Source organism: Bos grunniens, chromosome 1 (genome assembly GCF_055505025.1).
Source record: "Bos grunniens cultivar Pamir isolate PY7600 chromosome 1, Bosgru_T2T1.0, whole genome shotgun sequence".
NCBI lineage: Eukaryota > Metazoa > Chordata > Mammalia > Artiodactyla > Bovidae > Bos > Bos grunniens.
In genome coordinates this window covers 75,669,011-75,688,906 of record NC_141165.1, presented here as the reverse complement: position 1 = coordinate 75,688,906, position 19,896 = coordinate 75,669,011, and the positions used below count along the sequence as shown (strand labels likewise).

Sequence of the window (19,896 nt, the reverse complement as noted above, 5' to 3'; positions counted from 1 at the left end):
CAGAATCTCAGGACCTCATCAGCAGATAGTAACTCTGCCAGCCCTTCCCCAAACCTACAGCCCCTTGTGTCCGTCTACTTCTCTAGCCACTCTTGGAAATGGAGAAAAGGGACTAAGCCTTACAGTCGCTTCCGTCTGGGTCTCATCTGCCGGTCGGTGCCTTCGATGTCCTGCTGTCCACAGTAGAGGTCTGGACCACTGCCCATCCACTGACCAAGGAGGGGGGTTATCCTTAACCCCAAGTCCACCACTGCCGCAGCCATTTCCAGACCCAGCAACTCTTCACCGGAGGCCCAGAGGAGAAGCCCAAAATCACATGCAGTAATGAAGATACTGACATTTCTGCCCTTGGTTTGGATAATGTGCACCCGTGGACCATCAGAGGAGCTCAACCGCATTGCTTAAGATTTCCTAAGGTTTCCTAACTGGTTACCCTAGTTTTCTAAAAAGACCTCTTCCTCCAGCGGAGATCCTCTCCTTCACGTCTTTCCATGGCCCCTCCCCCGCCTTCCGCAAACCCTACCTCCCCTCCCAGAACAATGAAGACCCAGCCCTCTAATCCATTCTTTAGGCTTGCAAATTTTTCCCTTTGCCAGCCTTCTCCGAGTGTTAAAAGATTTCGTCTCAACTTTGTTTCTGCTGACCCCTGTCAGAACAGAGGTCTGGGCCATGTCATGGACATGGATAGGAGCCCAAAGATGAGATATTGTTGGTTTGGGCCTGATGTGCCTAATGTCTACCATAATTCACTACCCTGAAAATTAATTTCCTTCTGCAGACCAACTCCTCTGGCACTCAAGGAAAACATGCCCTTCTGATACTGTGACTTTGCATGTGTGCTTAGTCGCTCTGTCATGTCCAACTCTTTGCAACTCCTATAGCCTGCCAGGCTCCTCTGTCAATAGGATTTCCTAGGCAAGAATACTGGGGTGGGTTGCCATTTCCTCCTCCAGGGGATCTTCCCGACCCAGGGATAGAACCTGCATCTCTTGTGTCTCCTGCATTGGCAGGTGGATTCTTTACCCCTGTGCCACCTGGGAAGCCCAATGTGACTTTGATCTTATTCAATTCATCTAATAACTTTGGCCTTATTATGCTGAAAGCAAGTACAGCTTTTGTGTCCTAGATTTTATCACAAAATTTGCTCACATTAACTGCAAATGGCTCGGCCTCCCTCATGTAGGGAAATAGCACCAGGCCCTACCTACACCTACTTCCCCAACTGTAAAATAGAGTGTCTGTCTCTCAGATCTGAAACCAAGTAGGGCCCTGTGGATCTCCCAGGGATAGAGGCCTTTCTGTCTCTCATTTCTGGTAGGCAGACTCCAGCCATTATGACCTTCCCTGAGATCCAAAGGGCAGATTAGAGCAGTTGCCAATCAAGGGAGGGGCAGCCAAGAAATCACCTGAGGCAAGACTAAAGAGCCTAGAGAAGATCTTCAAGATTAGGAAACAAACCACCTGAAGATTAAGGGCATAGGGAGCCCTGTTCACACCCCAATCTTGTCAGGTGGTTTAGGCTCAAAGTTTTGCCCCAAGAACTATAGCCTGCCAGGCTCCTCTGTCAATAGGAATTCCCAGGCAAGAATGGAGTGGGTAGCCATTTCCCTCTTCAGGGGATCTTCCAGATCCAGGGATCAAACCCTTATCTCCTGTATCTCCTGCACTATAGGAGGATTCTTTGCTGCTGAGCCACCAGGGAAGACTATAATCTTGTCAGAGACGGGGGGGGGGGGGGGGGGGGGAAGCGGGGGGTGGCCGCCAGAGGGGTTAATATTTATTTGGCTGTATTAGGTCTTAGTTGCAGCATGTGGGATCTTGACATCATGCGTCATTGTCATGTGGGATCTCTAGTTGTGGCAGGTGAGCTCCAGAGTGAGCAGGCTTAGTTGCTTCGAGGCATGTGGGATCTTAGTTCCCCAGTCTGGGATTGAACCCATGTCTCCTGCATTGCCAGGCAGATTCTTAACCACTGGAACACCAGGGAAGTCTCGAGACCCCACCTTTGACCCACTTTTATAAAAAGCCTCATTAAGTTCTCTGGGGTTGAAACATAGTTTTTCAAGTCAAAAACCTGGAGTATCTCCCTTTGCCTACAAAGTAATAAAGCTATCCTTTTCTTCTTGGGTTTTTCTGGTGGCTCAGATGGTAAAGAATCTGCCTGCAGTGCAGGAGACCCAGGTTCGATCCCTGAATCAGGAAGATCCCTGGAGGAGGAAATGGCAGCCCACTCCAATATTCTTGCCTGGAGGATTCCATGGACAGGGGAGTGACTTACTAAAGTTCATGGGGTTGCAAAGATTCAGACACAACTGAGCAACTATAACTTTCTACTTCACCCAAAACTGTCTTCCAAGATTTGATTCAGCATCAGTGTACAGAGAGGCCAAGTAAGAGATCTGTGGGCGCATTAAATGTGTTTATGTATATAAAGAGGCTACTTCAATGCCCAGCATAGCTAAGTGCTTACTATTAATAATCTCTTCCCTCTTTTTTTTCTTTCTGATAACTAATAAGTCATTTAACTTGCCAATTCTGCACCCTATATTTCCTACACATCTGCCCCTTCCCCTCTCCAAATGTTACCAAGGCTGTTAGCCTTCACCTATAATCCTCCCCCTTCACTGAGAGAACTAAGCTGCAGGGAAGTGTTATCTTACAGGAAGCCACCAGAAAAGAAGAAGAGCCCACCAAAATCTGTTAGAACCAACTAGGTCCAAGATGGTAGAAAGCCTCCAGTAGACCCTCCTTATTATGTTCATGGTAATATATTTGCCTGATAACACATCCAACAGTTGACAGTTGCTGTGGCAACAGCCAAGCAAGCCCACTGAAGGACTGAAATCCAGTGTTATAAAAAGACTGCTGTCTTCCCAAGCATAGCACATCCCTGTTCTCAGATACGTAATAAATATTCTTCCCTCTCTTTTTTTTTTTTTTTTTTTCTGGCCATGCTTGCAGAACCTTAGATCCCAACAACCCATACCCAATGCAGTGTAAGGGGGGAGTCTTAACCACAGGACCACCAGCGAAATCCTCCTATTCTTCTTTACTCAGTCCCCTCCTTTGACCTCAACCCTCCTATATATATGGTATCTCAGGTAGATTGAGAAGCTGAGTCTCAAGCCAAGTTCCTATTTCTCATTCTCTGGCCATTGATTAAAGCATGTGCTGTTTCAGTCTCAGCATCAGTTTTGTTATTAGTCATGTGAATCCAAATAGAAAAAGAACCCTCCCCACTAAGGCAAGGGACTTTGGCTGGGCCAGAGCCCAAGTTGAGGTCTATAGGACCAATTTGGGAATGTTACCAAATTGCAAGTCCATGTGCCCGACGCACAGTTGAGGCCAATCAATACTAAAACATTAGCGTTTTGGACAGAGAAAGGTTTATTACAGGTTCATACAGTAGATGGGAGGCTCATGCGCTCCCATCTGAAAGTTACTGAAAGCTTTCAGCAAGCCTCTTTAAAAGCAGAAGCTAAGGGAGGCGTGTGGTTAGTTGTTGCAGCCTTCTTGGTGTCAGATCCTTTGCTCTTGAGGTTGGGTCATGGTCAGGTAACAATGTTCCTGCAAATCTCTGCCTGTTTTTCTGTGTCCTGAAAAGAAAGGGCAAAGGTCCAAGGCCCAACTTTCCCCCTCCGAGGTCCCAGTCCTGGTTAAGAGGAGGCAGCTCCTTCAGGGGCAGGTTCCCACACCCTGCCCAGCTGTTATCCCTGAGGGAGCCAGGCATCCAACCCAACTGTCCCTCAGTCTCCTCAGGCCACCTAAACGGGAGAGACCAGGTCTCACAGACTGCAACTCAGGCAGTCGGCCATTGCTACTAGGTCAAAGAGACAGGGATGGGGGAGAGGTTCACCACTCCTCAAGGCGTAGGCCAAAGCTAGAGGAAGGCCTTAGTGAGGGCCCTGCAGGCCTGCAGGATGTAGCCCTAGTCTGATCCCTGGGCCCTCCAGTTCTTCTGCTGGCCCAAGACTGCGTGAGCTGGAGGGCCTCCAGGAGAAGGCCTGAATCTGCCTCTTACCTCACTCTCCACCTGATGACCACCACACCACTGACCCTTGGCTGAATCACTTCCCTAATGGTCCCTCATTACTTGTTGACAGGGCCCACTGCAGCACTGACCAATAGCTGAGCAGGACAACTAACGGTCACTCACTGACAGCTGGTTGCTTGTGGACAGGGTCCACTGTGGCGCTGAGCAAGGCTTGTTGCCTAGTAACAGGGTGCGAAGTAATGCGGCCAGCAATGGTTGCCTGCTAAGGGCTGTGCTCATCTCACTCTGTAACAAGAACACAAACCCATCCAAATCACCGTCCTTCGGGCCTGAGCATCTCTCACACCATTGCCGTAGCTGTCTCCCCTTCTACCCTGCCCCTCTTCCGTTTTCAGGTTTCTCTTTGTCTTTTCGTTGTTGTTGTTCTTCTGTTACCAGTTGTTAAGGAAGGTAAATTTATATTATTGTTGTTCTTTTTTATTAGTGAAAATAAATTTATAACTCATGCTTCTACTTTTCTGTTACTGAGCAACTATGGTTGAGTTGATTTTTGCCAAATTTGGGAGGTTTGTCTGGAGTAAGCCTGACTTGAAATATGTGGCAACCCTAAAATTTACTTTGGATGGCCCTAGGGAGAATATCAAAAAGAGAGACAAGTATTTCTGAAAGCAGCTGAAACTGAGGTGCAGACAGACGAGCAGGGAAAGCCTGGCAAGAAATACCCTCCCAATTTAGACAGTGTGAGCCCCTCAAAGTGTTCACGATGGTTCCAAATGGTCACCCAAGTCAAAAGTCACAAGGATAGATCTTCCAAATTCCAGGGGTGGACTTTTCCATTGAGATATTTCTTGCACAGACAACTTTATGTGCATACTCCAGGGAATAATTGTCTAATGAAGGTGCAGGATTCTCAAGAGCAATGCTTGGGAAGCCAGCTGAATAAAAATAAAAACATGATGTATGGCAGAAACCAACACAATATTGTAAAGCAATTAGCCTTTAATTAAAAATAAATAATAACAAAACCTGACTCTAATAACAGTATTTTAAAAGAACAGTTTGGGACTTCCCTGGTGGTCCAGTGGTTAAGAATCCACCTGGCAATGCAGGGAGGAAGTGATGGTTGCTCAGTCATGTCCGACTCTTTGCAACACCCCATGAAAGCCTGCCAGGCTCCTCATTCTCCAGGCAAGAATACTGGAGTGGGTTGCCATTTCCTTCTCCAGGGATCTTCCTAACCCAGGGATTGAACCCTGTCTCCCGAACTGCAGGCAGATTTCGTCACCATCTAAGCGACCAGGGAAGCAATGCAGGGGACACAGGTTCGATCCCTGGTCAGGGAACTAAGATGCCACCTGCTGTGGAGCAACCAAGCCTGAGAGTAACAACTAGAAAGTCCCTGCATCTCCTCAACAGGAGATCCTGTATGACACAACAAAGATCACCTGTGCTGCAACCAACTCAACACAGCCAAATAAATTGTTTTTTAATTTTTAAATAAAGAAAATAAAACAATGGTTTAAGGTTCAAGTAAATCTATAAAACATGGTACCAATGGACTTGAAATACTGAACATTCCTCTGAAAAAGAAAATTTTTTTTCATGAACTTTACTAAGTAAAAAGCATTTTGCCTATGTCTTGCCATTGTGCATACATGAGGTCTTGTTAGAGCCATCTCTCCTTGAAGTGTTCTGAGCAGCATTCCAAAAACAAGCAGTTACTGAAATGACTGAGCTGAGTTTGCGCTGCTTTTGTTCAACACGTTGTTTTCAAGGGAGTCATGATTTCTAAACCAAAGAGCTCGATTCCATGAAAAATACTTCTTAGGCCAGAAAAGTAGTATGTAGATATTTTCCTTCTTGTTTTATAACAAACTACCAAAAAATTCATATAATAATGTTACACAAATATATTATTAAATATTTATATAATTTATCACATTATTATATAGGATCATACAAAATATTATTTTTTATATTTGGATTATTGTTACCAAGTCCAAGCCTGCTCTTCTTCCTGCATGGTAGGCCAATAAATCCCAGAGATGAGATGTTGAGGCAAGGAATACGACTTTACTTGGGAAATCTGGCTGAGCAAGAAAATGGCAGGCTCAGATCAGATCAGATCAGTCGCTCAGTCGTGTCCAGCTCTTTGCGACCCCATGAATTGCAGCACACCAGGCCTCCCTGTCCATCACCAACTCCCGGAGTTCACTCAGACTCACGTCCATCGAGTCAGTGATGCCATCCAGCCATCTCATCCTCTGTCTTCACCTTCTCCTCCTGCCCCCAGTCCCTCCCAGCATCAGAGTCTTTTCCAATGAGTCAACTCTTCGCATGAGGTGGCCAAAGTACTGGAGTTTCAGCTTTAGCATCATTCCTTCCAAAGAAACCCCAGGGCTGATCTCCTTCAGAATGGACTGGTTGGATCTCCTTCCTTGCAGTCCAGGGGACTCTTAAGAGTCTTCTCCAACACCACAGTTCAAAAGCATCAATTCTTCGGTGCTCAGCCTTCTTCACAGTCCAACTCTCACATCCATACATGACCACAGGAAAAACCATAGCCTTGACTAGACGAACCTTTGTTGGCAAAGTAATGTCTCTGCTTTTGAATATGCTATCTAGATTGGTCATAAGGATGCTATCTAGATGCTTTTGAATATGCTATCTAGATTGGTCATAAGGATGCTATCTAGATGCTTTTGAATATGCTATCTAGATTGGTCATTTCCTTCCAAGGAGTAAGCGTCTTTTAATTTCATGGCTGCAGTCACCATCTGCAGTGATTTTGGAGCCCAGAAAAATAAAGTCTGACACTGTTTCCACTGTTTCCCCATCTATTTCCCATGAAGTGATGGGACCAGATGCCATGATCTTCGTTTTCTGAATGATGAGCTTTAAGCCAACTTTTTCACTCTCCACTTTCACTCTCATCAAGAGGCTTTTTAGTTCCTTTTCACTTTCTGCCATAAGGGTGGTGTCATCTGCATATCTGAGGTGATTGATATTTCTCCCAGCAATCTTGATTCCAGCTTGTGTTTCTTCCAGTCCAGCGTTTCTCATGATGTACTCTGCATAGAAGTTAAATAAGCAGGGTGACAATATACAGCCTTGACGAACTCCTTTTCCTATTTGGAACCAGTCTGTTGTTCCATGTCCAGTTCTAACTGTTGCTTCCTGACCTGCATACAAATTTCTCAAGAGGCAGGTCAGGTGGTCTGGTATTCCCATCTCTTTCAGAATTTCTCACAGTTTATTGTGATCCACACAGTCAAAGGCTTTGGCATAGTCAATAAAGCAGAAATAGATGTTTTTCTGGAACTCTCTTGCTTTTTCCATGATCCAGCGGATTTTGGCAATTAGGAAGCTCACGGTTCACATATTGCTGAAGCCTGGCTTGAAGAATTTTGAGCATTACTTTACTAGCATGTGAGATGAGTGCAATTGTGTGGTAGTTTGAGCATTCTTTGGCATTGCCTTTCTTAGGGATTGGAATGAAAACTGACCTTTTCCAGTCCTTTGGCCACTGCTGAGTTTTCCAAATTTGCTGGCATATTGACTGCAACACTATCACAGCATCATCTTTCAGGATTTGGAATAGCTCAACTGGAATTCCATCACCTCCACTAGCTTTGTTCGTAGTGATGCTTTCTAAGGCCCACTTGACTTCACATTCCAGGATGTCTGGCTCTAGGTCAGTGATCACACCATCATGATTATCTGGGTCGTGAAGATCTTTTTTGTACAGTTCTTCTGTGTATTCTTGCCATCTCTTCTTAACATCTTCTGCCTGGTATGTTAGGCATGGTATGTTAGGTCCATACCATTTCTGCCCTTTATCGAGCTCATCTTTGCATGAAATGTTCCTTTGGTATCTCTGATTTTCTTGAAGGGATCCCTAGTCTTTCTCATTCTGTTGTTTTCCTCTATTTTTTTGCATTGATCGCTGAAGAAGGCTTTCTTATCTCTTCTTGCTATTCTTTGGAACTCTGCATTCAGATGTTTATATCTTTCCTTTTCTCCTTGGCTTTTCGCTTCTCTTCTTTTCACAGCTAATATCTCAAAATAACCATCTTGTCGGGGTCTAGATTAAAGGTTCTTTTATAGATCCGAGATGTGGGGAGGTGAGGAAACAAAGTAAAAACACCGTCAGTTGTATCTGACTGTTTGCAATCCCATGGACAGTAGCCTTCTCTGTCCATAAAATTCTCTTGGCAAAAATACTAGAGTGGATTGCTATACCGCTGTACCCTCCTCCAGGGCATCTTCCTGACCCAGGAATGGAACCCAGGTCTCCTGCATTGCAGGCAGATATTTTAGCATCTGAGCCATAAGGGAAGCCCTAAGCCTCTGTCAGGGGGTATATTAATTTCTTCCTTCCTGCCATCTACAGTTGGACAGGGTTCTAAACAAAGGCACTTTAACAGTCCGGTAGAGGGGCAGGGTTCTCTAAGGCAGACAATCAGGTATAATTACAATAACAAAATCACTCAGGATGCAGAACACATGTACACCATGGCTGATTCATGTCAATGTAAGGCAAAAACCACTACAATATAAAGTAATTAGCCTCCAATTAAAATTAATTAATTAATTAATTAAAAACAAAAACAAAATCAACAAAAGCAAGTCAAAGAAACAGTTCCAACATGGAGTCAGAATTGGTTTTTGCCTGTAACATTATTATATAATAGTAATATATTAACATATAAATAGTTGAACAAGAAAAAAAATCTAGGTTTCCACTGTTTTGAAGACAAAATTCCAATATCCTAAGCATGATAAAAAGTTCTTCACAACCTGTCTTCAAATTCCCTCATCGTTTCCTATCTTCAAATTACTTTATTGTTACTCTATATATACCAAACATTCAATCCACACTTCTTTATGCCTCCAAGTTTATTCCCTCTGCCTGGAATGCCTTGGCTCCTCCTTCTTCAGCTGTGAACTACTACCTAGTCTTTGAAATTCAGTTCAGAGGACACTTCCTGTGTGAGGCTTAGTAGTAGCAGTGGCGGTGCTGCTGCTGCTGGTAGTGATGTGTCTCCTTGAGGGAAGGAGCCGTTTCCTATTTTTCCTTGATTATTATTTTTTAAAGTTTATGTATTTTTGGTTGTGCTGGGTCTTCGTGGCTGTGCATAGGCAAGTCTCTAGTTGTGTTCATGCTTCTCATTGCGATAATTTCTCTTGTTGCTTCACAGGGGTTCTAGAGCATGGACTCAGTAGTTGAGACACTGGGGCTTAGTTGCCCTTAGTTGTACGTGGAATCTTTCCAGACCAGGGATTGACCCCGTGTCCCCTGCTTTGGCAGGGGGATTCTTAACCACTGGACCACCAGAGAAGTCCCTTTGTAATATTATTTTTTTTTTTTAATGGAAGCTCCAGAAATGTTCAACAAATGAAGGAATGAAGAAATGAAAAACTACAGGGATTTGGAGAAAGTTACCATGATCTCCAAGGCTTCCCAGGTGGCTTAGTGGTAAAGAATCCACCTGCCAAAGTGGGAAATGCAAGAGACACGGATTTGATACCTGAGTCAGGAAAATCCCCTGGAGCGGGGCATGGCAACCTACTCCAGTATTCTTGCATGGAAAATCTCAAGGACAGAGGACCCTGGCGGGCTACAGTCCATGGGACTACTATAGAGTCAAAAGAGTTGGACAGGACTGAAGCAACCCAGCACACACGCATGCCCGCAACATGATCTCCTTATAGAATGAAAGTGAAAGTGAAAGTTGCTCAGTCGTGTCTGACTCTTTTCGACCCCTGGAATTCTCCAGGCCAGAAAACTGGAGTGGGTAGCCTATCCCTTCTCCAAGGGATCTTCCCAACCCAGGAATCGAACCGGGGTCTCCTGAATTATAGGCAGATTCTTTACCAACTGAGCTATCGGGGAAGCCCTTATAAAATGAATATGAATCAAAGAAATAGATATATCTTGCCAAACCTGGACCTGAAGTGAGAGATTGCCAGGCCACTGATGCAGATGAAAGGACAAAAGGGCATTACAGTGAGTCATATACCAACTTGGAGCCCTCCCAGGGCGGGAGGGGACATAGGTCAACTTTCCCAATGCTGAAGCCAATGAGAGTCATAAAACCACCTCCCTTCAGTCCCATTACATTTGCATACCTGTTTTTCCTGTCCAGAAGCTTGCTTGCCTCTTTCTACTCTGCTCTCTGTAGCAAGTGATTTCTAGATTAAAAAAAAAAAAAAAAAAAGCCAGTATATAATGCTAAACTGGAAATAAGGAAAATTCTGATGTTCTTGAGTTGTCATTTATCAGTGTCATAGTATTGAGAAAATTGACCATTATTCATTTTTATGATGAGTAGCTGATGATAAATGAAGCAATGGTTTTCCTTAGAATACCTTAAACTAAATAGTACCATTCAAATGGTTAGGAGTTGACAGATCATTTGGAATTTTTAAAACCCTTTCATTTGGAAATAATTATCTGTTCATAAGAAGCTGCAAAATAGTACAGGGATGTCCCTTGTATACTTATCCAGTTCCTCATAATCATAGCATCTTACATATCATGTCATCAAAACCAGAAAATTGCTTTTGGTACAGTACATAGACCTCACTTAGATTTTTTGGGGGGGGTGCTGCATAGTACAGCATGTGGGATCTTAGTTTCCTGACCAGGGATCCAACCCTTGCTCCCAGCAAGGCCAGAGCCCTAACCACTGGGAAACCAGGGAAGTCCCAGATTTTACCATTTTTATATGCATTCATTTGTGCGTGTGCGTGTGTTGGGGGCGAGTGATTCTAAGCAATCTTATCACAAGTGTAGATTCCTATAATCACTACCACAATCAAGAGAAGGAAGTAATCCACCTGTCAAAGATATTCTCTGTTCTGCCTTTCCTCATTCCTCTCCCCATCCTTTGGAAATGTTTTCTTTGGTTTTTTTTTTTTTTTTGGCTTATATTTGATGTTTCTCACTAACCCCTACAAAAGCGGATGTGTTCTCCCATTGATTCTTGTGCTATTTTGAATGCTGGAAGTAGGAGCACACAGCTAGGGAGTGAGGGGAACTTCTGTGCCCCTAGCAGGAAAATCATTAATAGTAACACAAAGAGGCCTCCCAAGAGACAAATTTCTTATTCCTATAAGTGACTAGTTTCCAGGAAAATGTACATTGGCTCCGACTATAAACACTTGGCATGGTACCAAAACTGATAGGAATTCAACAAATATTTATTAGGCAAGTTCACTGAGCCAAAAGGGGCATTGCATTCCATAAAACATTCCTAACAGAATGTGAAACAATTCCCCATTTGTTCTGGAAAGCAGTTGTTTTCAGGTTAGTAAAGCTGATTGCAAATGGAAAGCAACAACAAAGTTAGCACCCCTTATTTGGTTTTCCTATTTATGATTTTTAGTTTATATCTTCAAGCAGAAGACAAAAGCAGACTTAAGTGATGGCTAAAATTATTCACCTGAAACATCACTGCTAAAATGTCCTCTTCATTCCTGCACTCCCACAGAGCTTCTCCACATGGTCCTTCTCAGCACTGTGAGGCTCAGCTTTTGAGGGGAGGGAAAGGTGCAGAGGATAAGTAATAACAACAGTTACCAAGTGGTGAGTGCACTTACCTTGGTAGGAGCCATGGTGTTAAGAATTTTGTTTACACTATCTCATTTAATCCATTAAACAACCTGATGAGATGTGCAGTTTTATCATCTTCATTCTACAGTTGAGAAAAGGAAGAGTTAGAGAACTTAAATGCTTTGGTTAAGGCCAGTCAACTAGTGAATAGAAGACATGGGACTTGAACCCAGATCAGTAGACCACTGGTAGGGAGTCTTGGCATTTATTAGGTCTGAGATGTGACGCAGAAAAACCTGTGACACACAATCCCCAGTGGTTCTGATGTACTGATTCCTTGGAAAGCATTGCTAGAATTTACTTCCTGCAAGGAATGGGGTGCAGACATGGAGAGCTGATATACTTACATGACCGATGCTGTCACTTCATAAACAATGTTAAATGACTAGTGGATTTTGCCTATGCTTTGGATGTAAATGTATTCTTAAGTAGTTTCTGCATTTGTTCATCTAGTTTTCAGCTTTTCAGACCACCGTCACAAGCCAGAGAAACTGTTGCAAACTCTTCCACCAGAGAAGAATTAAATTACCCTGTAGCTATGGAGCACAAATTTAGTTACTCCCTATTTTGAGATGCATGGATTCTGGCCCAGTTCTCTATTTAAAGCTTTTTCATCTATTTTTTTCTTGAAGAAGGACAGAAAGGAAGAGGAGAAGAACAGAAAAGAGGGGAGAGAAGGGGGAGAGGAAAAGGAAGAGGGGAGGAGAGGAGGAGAGGGACAAGAGGGAGGAGAAAGAACTGAGAGAGAGAGAGGAACTCTGAATGGCAAAAAAATAAAAATTAAGATAGAAACGTTTTAAGGTTTCTTTTAATCTGAAGCATATTTTTACAAATATAGGTACATGATTGGACTTATTAATAAAATGTTCTTAATAAAATCTAGGGCTTCCCTGGTGGTTAAGGGGTAAAAAGTCCTACTGCAATGCAAGGTTTGATCTCTGTGTCTGGAAGATCCCCTGGAGAAGGAAATGACAACCCACTCCAGTATTCTTGCCTGGAAAATCCCATGGACAGAGGAACCGGGCAGGCTACAGTCCATGGGGTCCCCGAAGAATTGGACACAACTTGGAGACTAAACAACAGCAACAACAATAAAATCTAAAGACTGTCCTCTGAGAAATGAGTGTGTAAATAAACAGAAAAGGTAATTTGGTATACACAGGCCAACAGAAGACCCACCAGATTTCTTTCATTCACAGAAACAAAAGGGAAAAATATCTCAGATCACACCTGATTTCAACACACCAAGCCAAACGACTAATAAACCGCCCACAAGGAATGAAACTATTTTGAACTCGTCATTCTGCAAATACGTATTATAATATCTAGATCTGCATAAAATTGTGCAAGCAGAAATACACCTGACCTTTTATTGAAAGGAGGAGGAGTCACATACCCTGAAAGGGTTGGGACCTGCCTGCAGTCCCTGGGGAACTTCCTGTTGTCACCGCACATCGTCCGGGTTAGTTATCTAAGCTCTGAGTATAGAGGCTAAGACTCTGGGAAGAAAATCCTTTGTACGAATGTGACATACATGGGCTCCACTTTCCATATGCTGAGATTATACTTCCTCCTCAGTTTGATGTGCTTGGTGAGATCAGGTAAGTCATTTATTGAATAGTTTCCTTAATTTTTTTTAAAAAATTTACTACTACTTTTTATCATCCTAGTTCCTTCACTAGACTTTCCAAGTGTCATACAGTTATTTTTTTTCAGGAAAGAAGATATGGATTAACCTTTTTCTATTTCTGAAAAGACCTTCTTTTTCCTCAGTAGTAAAAGAAACTATTATTCCTTTCAATTACCTGTTCTGATGTACAAAAGGAAATATTCTGAAAAATCTAGAGTGGTGTTGCTTTCTTTCATAGTTAATTTTTCTGTGCTTTTCTACTATGAATTAAGATCATTTATTTCCTGGGGATTTAAAAATTTTACTTTAATATCCACTACAGACAGTGTAGGTTTTTATAGCTTTCATGCATCAAATGTTTATTTAAATTATTTTCATTTAAAAAAACCCATGATTTTATATATGTAAAACCTCTTGGAATGGTGTCTGGTATATTGATAACTTAAAATTATTGCACTTACAGGCATACATATATACAAAATTATTAATCATAATGAATAAATAAAAATTAACAGAGTAATGTTTGCAACAAAGTAACAAAAATTAAATGAAAAAATTAAAAAAAAAAAAAAAAAACTCAACACTTCTCAGCTTTTTAGAAGTCCAGTACTTTTTCACATAGTTTAAGTAATGAAGATTGGTATAATTTTTCTGAAGGGAAGTATGCTATACATTAGAACCCATAAAAACGTTCATGTCCTTTGAACTAGTAAAACCATTGCTGAGAATTTGTTCTAAAGAAATATCTTATAAAAGAAAAAGAAAAAGAATCTTTTATACAAAGATGATTCTATGTCATCTGTAATCTCAAAACTAGATACAACAGAAATGTTTCTACATAAAGGAATGGAAAGTACAATGTAACAACTTTTTAAAATACGTAACCTTCAAAATAATTCTGAGGCTATGCAGAAATGTGCAAGCATGTTTATAATATAACATGTCATATTATAAAAGAAGTCCAAAAAGCAGAACTCAAATTTGTAGGTAAACTAAGATTACAACTTAGTTGTAAAATCATACCAAAATCATGTATTTATGCCTGTAAATAGTTTCAGTGGGAAATGGAAAAATTATTTGTTAGTATTTCAGGCTTATAATAAATTTTTCTTAATTTGTGCTTTTGAAGGTGATTTAATAGTAAGTTAAAATTAAAATATTGATAATATTTGGAGAGGGAGGTGGGAGGTGGGGTTCAAGATAGGTGACTGGCTGGTTCATGTCAATGTATGGCAAAAACCACTACAATATTGTAAAGTAATTAGCCTCCAATTAAAATAAATGAATTAAATTATTGTAAAGAGACATTAAAATAAATTACTTAAAATATTAGTTAAATTTTAAATAAATTAATTAAAATAAATAAATTTTCAAAAAACAAAAAATAAAATATTGATAATATTTTAAATTGAGAGGTCACCATTTTAGAGTTTGTGGTTATTATCACAATTTTTTTTTTAAGTAAAATAGATTTAGAGATAGATTTCTTTGGAAGGAATGATGCTAAAGCTGAAACTCCAGTACTTTGGCCACGTCATGCGAAGAGTTGACTCATTGGAAAAGACTCTGATGCTGGGAGGGATTGGGGGCAGGAGGAGAAGGGGACGACAGAGGATGAGATGGCTGGATGGCATCACTGACTCGATGGACGTGAGTCTGAGTGAACTCCGGGAGTTGGTGATGGACAGGGAGGCCTGACGTGCTGCGATTCATGGGGTCAGTCGTGGGACACGACTGAGCGACTGAACTGAACTGAACAAGGGCAGTGGGAACTAACCTTAACACAAGAACCTGATTGTATTTTGTGGGTACTTTCTTCAAGTCTCCTATTATATATTTCAGTTACAAAGTTGGAACTTAATTTTTTGTGACCTGCCTTTTTTAGAATATCTTTTTTAATTTTTAAAACCAAGTATAGTTCATTTACAATGAATCTACCTGCCATGCAAGAGACACAGGAGACTCGGGTTCAGTCCCTGGGTTGGGAAGATCCCCTGGAGGAGGAAATGGCTACCCACTCCAGTCTTCCTGCCTGGAAAATTCCATGGACAGAGGAGCCTGGAGGGCTACAGTCCATGGGTTCGCAAAAAGTCGAGCAGGACTAAGCGACTAAGCATGAATAAGATAAGTTATTAGAAGATAGTGAGTATAGTTCCCTGTGCTATACAGAAGGTCTCTGCATAGCAGTTAACCTCAAATTCCCAATGTGTCCCTCCCCCATCTGGTAACCATTGACCTGCCTTTTGCGTGCTAAGTCGCTTCAGTCATGTCTGCCTCTGTGCAACTCTATGGACTGCAGCCTGCCAGCCTCCTCTGTCCATGTGATTCTCCAGGCAAGAGTACTGGAATGGGTTGTCATGCCCTCCTCCAGAGGATTTTACCAACCTAGGGTCCAAATCCATGTCTCTTACTTCTCCTGCATTGGCAGGCGGGTTCTTTACCACTAACGCCATGTGGAAAGGTTTTCCTTAACATTATCTCATCAGTAAAGTCTTGCTTTAAGTCACTCCACAAGACCCACTGCTACCTAATAGAACCCAAGCAGATCAAGATACATCACGATAAACTTCCATAGCTGGAAGGAAAATACTTAATTATTGCTGTAAGCTAAATCCAGTCTTCTTAGTATCTGCAAAACCATGATCTGAGAACTTTCATGGGGGAGGATATTAAATAATAAGCAGAAATTATCAATCACAGATACATTTACTTATTGTTTTTCCCTTCCTTGGCTTGCAGTCCAAAAATGAGCAAGTGATTAAGATGTGATTCTGAAATCCCAAGAATACAAGTCTTTTACTTTCAGAGATTTTTATTTTGTTACTCTAACCTTCATGAAATCATGATGGGAATTTTGGCCATACTCTTACTAGAGTACGGAGCAATGGCTGGCAGACTCTACCAGAATCATTTTTGGAATTTGTTGAAAATGCAGACTATCTCCAGAGATCTAGACTCAGTGGGTCTGGAGTAAGGTCCTGGAATCTGTATATTAAACAAATTCACATTGCTTTTCAGCTTGCAGGTGGTTCAAGGAACAGAGGCTGATTAATGTTATAAATTTTTAAATTTTTTTTACAATTTTATCCTGGACTGTAGTTGATGTACAATGTTGTGTTCATAAGTAATTTTTAAAGTTACCCTGCTATCAAAATTTTGACCTATAGTAACTTGTGCAAAACTAGGTAGATATTTTCCTAAAGAATACCTTTGTGCCAAATCAGAGAAAGAATTATCTCCTCAAATATTGGAAACTCCCTTCAGAATGATTTATAACTCCGTGTGTGTGTGTGTGTGTGTGTGTGTGTGTGTGTGTGTGTGTGCGTGCGTGTGCATGCACGCCACTGTGTGACTCACCTGTCTCCAGGAGAAACAAAGGTGACTAAGGGGTGGAGCATGAAGGTGCATATCTTTTGCACATGATTAAGAGATAAGAGTAAGGAAATTTGGCATCTCGTTTGTTTCCTGGGTTATATCCTAAAGAAATTCAAGCTGGTCGTTAAAAGCAGAGACATCCTTCCAATGAAGAAGGCATTCAGCCCATTTTTTTCTTGCCTGCCTCTGCCAGTATATAAGAGAAACAAAGATATTCCATCAATTTTGGCCCTGGCCAACTGTGAACCCATCTCAGTCTGGCTCAGGATGGATTTTTAATGCCAAATTCAGTGTTGTTCTCTGCATAAAAAATATAAACTGAGTTACTTTTCAGATTAAAAAGAAAAAATCAGTAGAATTTCATTGTAGGGACATGTCACCTTCCCCTTCCACTTCTCTCTTCAAAGTAGGAGTCCAACTCATTTTCTAATTTCTCCGAGTCAAAATTTCTGGACTAAAGAGATGTTTATTTCTGAGACTTTTGGAAGTTCCTGCAGAACAATGTTTTTAAGCAAGCTTAAGAGTGTGCTCAGGTGTGGGTTTCTGGAAAGCTCCTGGCTCCATCAGTCAACATGTGGTGGGCTGTGTGTCCTGGACACTGACTTGGCATCCACTGCCTAGAAGGCAAAATATTCAACAGTGTATTCCTTCATCTACATCTGAATCTCAGGATTTTTAGGCAGCATCGAGTCAATATACCCTGTCTGTGGACCTCTGTTCTAAAGAAGTTATTCATACACATTTCCGTCATGTTTAGAGGTGGGGGAAATGAGAGCTGGAGCCCGCCTTGGAACCCAAAACTTGACAGGAAAGAAGTGTGAGTCAGAGCCCTCCCTGTTTTACTTCCTGACTCGATATGGTGCATCAGGGTGAAATTAGGTGGAATTTCACTGCTGTCACGGGGGTTTGGAGGTTAGTGAACTGAACTTCACCAATCATGGGTCTGAGAGAAATTGACACTTTGACTTTTGATAAGCTGACTCGGCCATATTGAGAGGTTTAATAGGAACCAGTCTTTGCTCATCGACTCTTGTAGAATCTCAGAGCCTTCTGTCCTCTTGCCCCACTCACAATTGCTTCATCAGTGGGGTATTTCCGCCTACAGTTCCACCATCTCCCTTCACAGACACCTCTTTGGATGTGAATGAGGAGTTTCCTCTTTCTGTAGGAGTTTTCCCCAATCAGACACATGGGAGATGAAATCGGTTCTTCCAAAGGCAGGTAGAAGCCAAAAGCCAGAACTTAGCATGACCCCAAGATAGCATGGGCATTTAACATCAAGGCAGTGTATCTTGCGAATACAGAGCCAAAGGATCCCTTGGAAGTTTATATCAGAAAGGAAACAAGGTTGTCAGTGATCAGTCTGAGGGAATCACACTTTTTTATCCAACTGAGACTCACTCGAAATAAGCCAATCTAGGGAGATAGATTTCTCCCTGTTTTGTTGGTTGTAGCCTAAAGAAATATAGCTAGTGGATAAAAACAAAATATATCTTTCCAACCAAGAGGACATTTTATGTAACTAACTCAACTTTCTGTGGTAAAACAAAATAATAATTATATTTAGTCCCTAAGGCTGAGAATAAGAGTAATTTGTTTTGTGCAGAAACAGCTAGCTACAATCACTCCCCAACTGCCAACAGACTGACCAAAGTCAGGGCTTTATTTAGCCTGCAGTGATAGAAAATGGAGGTCTGTCAACCTCCGTTTTCAAGGTGAAAGAAAACAAACTGGAAAATGAGGAGCCTGATTTGATTGTGACCAAAAAATGAAACTTCTGCCCAGTCACCTCCAAAAGACTTTTTGTCTTTTTTTCACTTTTTTTTTTTTTAATAATTTTGTCTATTTACTGTATTTTTGGATGTACTGGGTCTTTGTTGATGCTCGGGTTTTTTTCCCTCTAGTTGCAGCAAGTGGAGGCCACTCTGCAGCATGTGAACTTCTCACTGCAGTAGCTTCTCTTGTGGAGCACGAGGCTCCAGGAAGCATGGGCTTCAGTAGTGGCAGTTCCCAGGCTCTGGAGCACAGGCTCAGGAGTTGTGGTGCACAGGCTTAGTTGTTCTGAGGTATATGGGATCTTCCTGGACCAGGATTGAAACTGTGTCTCCTGCATTGGCAGGCAGATTCTTCACCACTGAGCCACCAGGGAAGCCCCACCCTGTTTTTTTTTATTCTTTCCCTGAAAGTGTGAAATTACAAGAGCAATTTTTTAAAAATCAGTTTTATTAAGATATAATTCACATACCATACAATCCACCCATTTAAAGTGTTTTTTAATATATTCACAGATATATGCAACTGTCACCAGTCAATTTTAGAGCTCTTTCATGACCTCAAAAGGGAACTGAATACCCTTTACTGTACCCCATCTCTCCATCTCCTCCCATCCCCAAGCTCTAAGCAACCACTAATCTACTTTCTGTCTGTATAGATTTCCCTATTTTGGACATTTCGTATGAATAGAATCATATAACATGTGGTCTTTTGTGACTGCCATCTTTCACATGTTATAGCATTTTCAAGATTCATCCGTGTTGTAGCATGTGGAACCATGTTTGTTACCTAAAAGGTATTTATTAGCCAAAAAAACCTGCTTGATATAAAGGTGAAAAAACACCTACCTGATCAACATTCTAATTACAAGAGTAAAGTATGGTTATTTTCAGGTCTTTAAAAAAAATATGTTTCTTAATTTATTTTTCTGGCTGTGTCGGATCAGGTGGTAGTTGCAGCACACAGCCTCTCTAGCTGTGGCACTCCGGCTTAGTAGTTGAGGCTCATGGGCTTAGCTGCTCTGAGGCATGTGGGGTTTTAATTCCTTGCAACTGCCCTTTCATTGCAAGGTGGATTCTTAACCACTGGACCATCAGGGAAGTCCCTGTTTTCAGATATTTTAACTAAAAGAAATGTAAACTTCTTGGTATATTAATTTTTTTAGATTAGGGTTGTCTTTGGTGAGTAAGAAAGTCCTGGAGAATTTATTTGCTCTTGTCATTTCAAATCAGCTAGTTTGAAGATCTTAGAATTTCATTTCCTAAAGGAATGCTAGAGTGGGCTAAATGGCTAAGGAATAAGGGACCAACTTTATTTTAATATGAGCAAGTTGATGATCCAAATAGATTATTTGTTTTACCTTGTCAGGGAGAAGAACCTCACTTGTATACTGGCTAATAAAGCTTCCCTTTTCCAAATCCTTGGTTGAATTAAGGAAACTAAAATGATGGAAGGAAGGAATTTATTTAGCACTTGTTTTATGTCAAATCTCATACTAAGTGATTT

The 19,896-nt window shown here is 41.5% G+C and overlaps 2 protein-coding genes across 15 annotated transcripts in view; one reads left to right on the top strand and one right to left on the bottom strand.

Annotated features, from left to right (window-relative positions):
* The window catches only part of SENP2 (SUMO specific peptidase 2), a 42,683-nt gene extending 42,193 nt beyond the window's left edge, over window positions 1-490 (bottom strand). For 2 of the 9 annotated variants that reach the window (XR_015162995.1, XM_086397729.1), the window contains exon 1: window positions 124-484. Coding sequence is in view for 6 of the 9 variants with exons in the window: in XM_086397729.1 (XP_086253855.1) it covers window positions 124-398 (275 nt within the window). In the remaining 3 variants the exon portion in view is untranslated. Of the gene's footprint in view, window positions 1-123 lie in introns of all 9 variants that reach the window. The other 7 variants (XR_015162963.1, XM_086397675.1, XR_015162977.1 and 4 more) reach the window with 5 other exon arrangements.
* A 12,550-nt stretch (window positions 491-13,040) lies between these two features.
* LIPH (lipase H) overlaps window positions 13,041-19,896 on the top strand; it is a 53,055-nt gene continuing 46,199 nt past the window's right edge. For all 6 annotated transcript variants that reach the window (XR_015162954.1, XM_086397617.1, XM_086397612.1 and 3 more), the window contains exon 1: window positions 13,041-13,213. Coding sequence is in view for 5 of the 6 variants with exons in the window: in XM_086397617.1 (XP_086253743.1) it covers window positions 13,147-13,213 (67 nt within the window). In the remaining variant the exon portion in view is untranslated. The remainder of the gene's footprint in view (window positions 13,214-19,896) is intronic.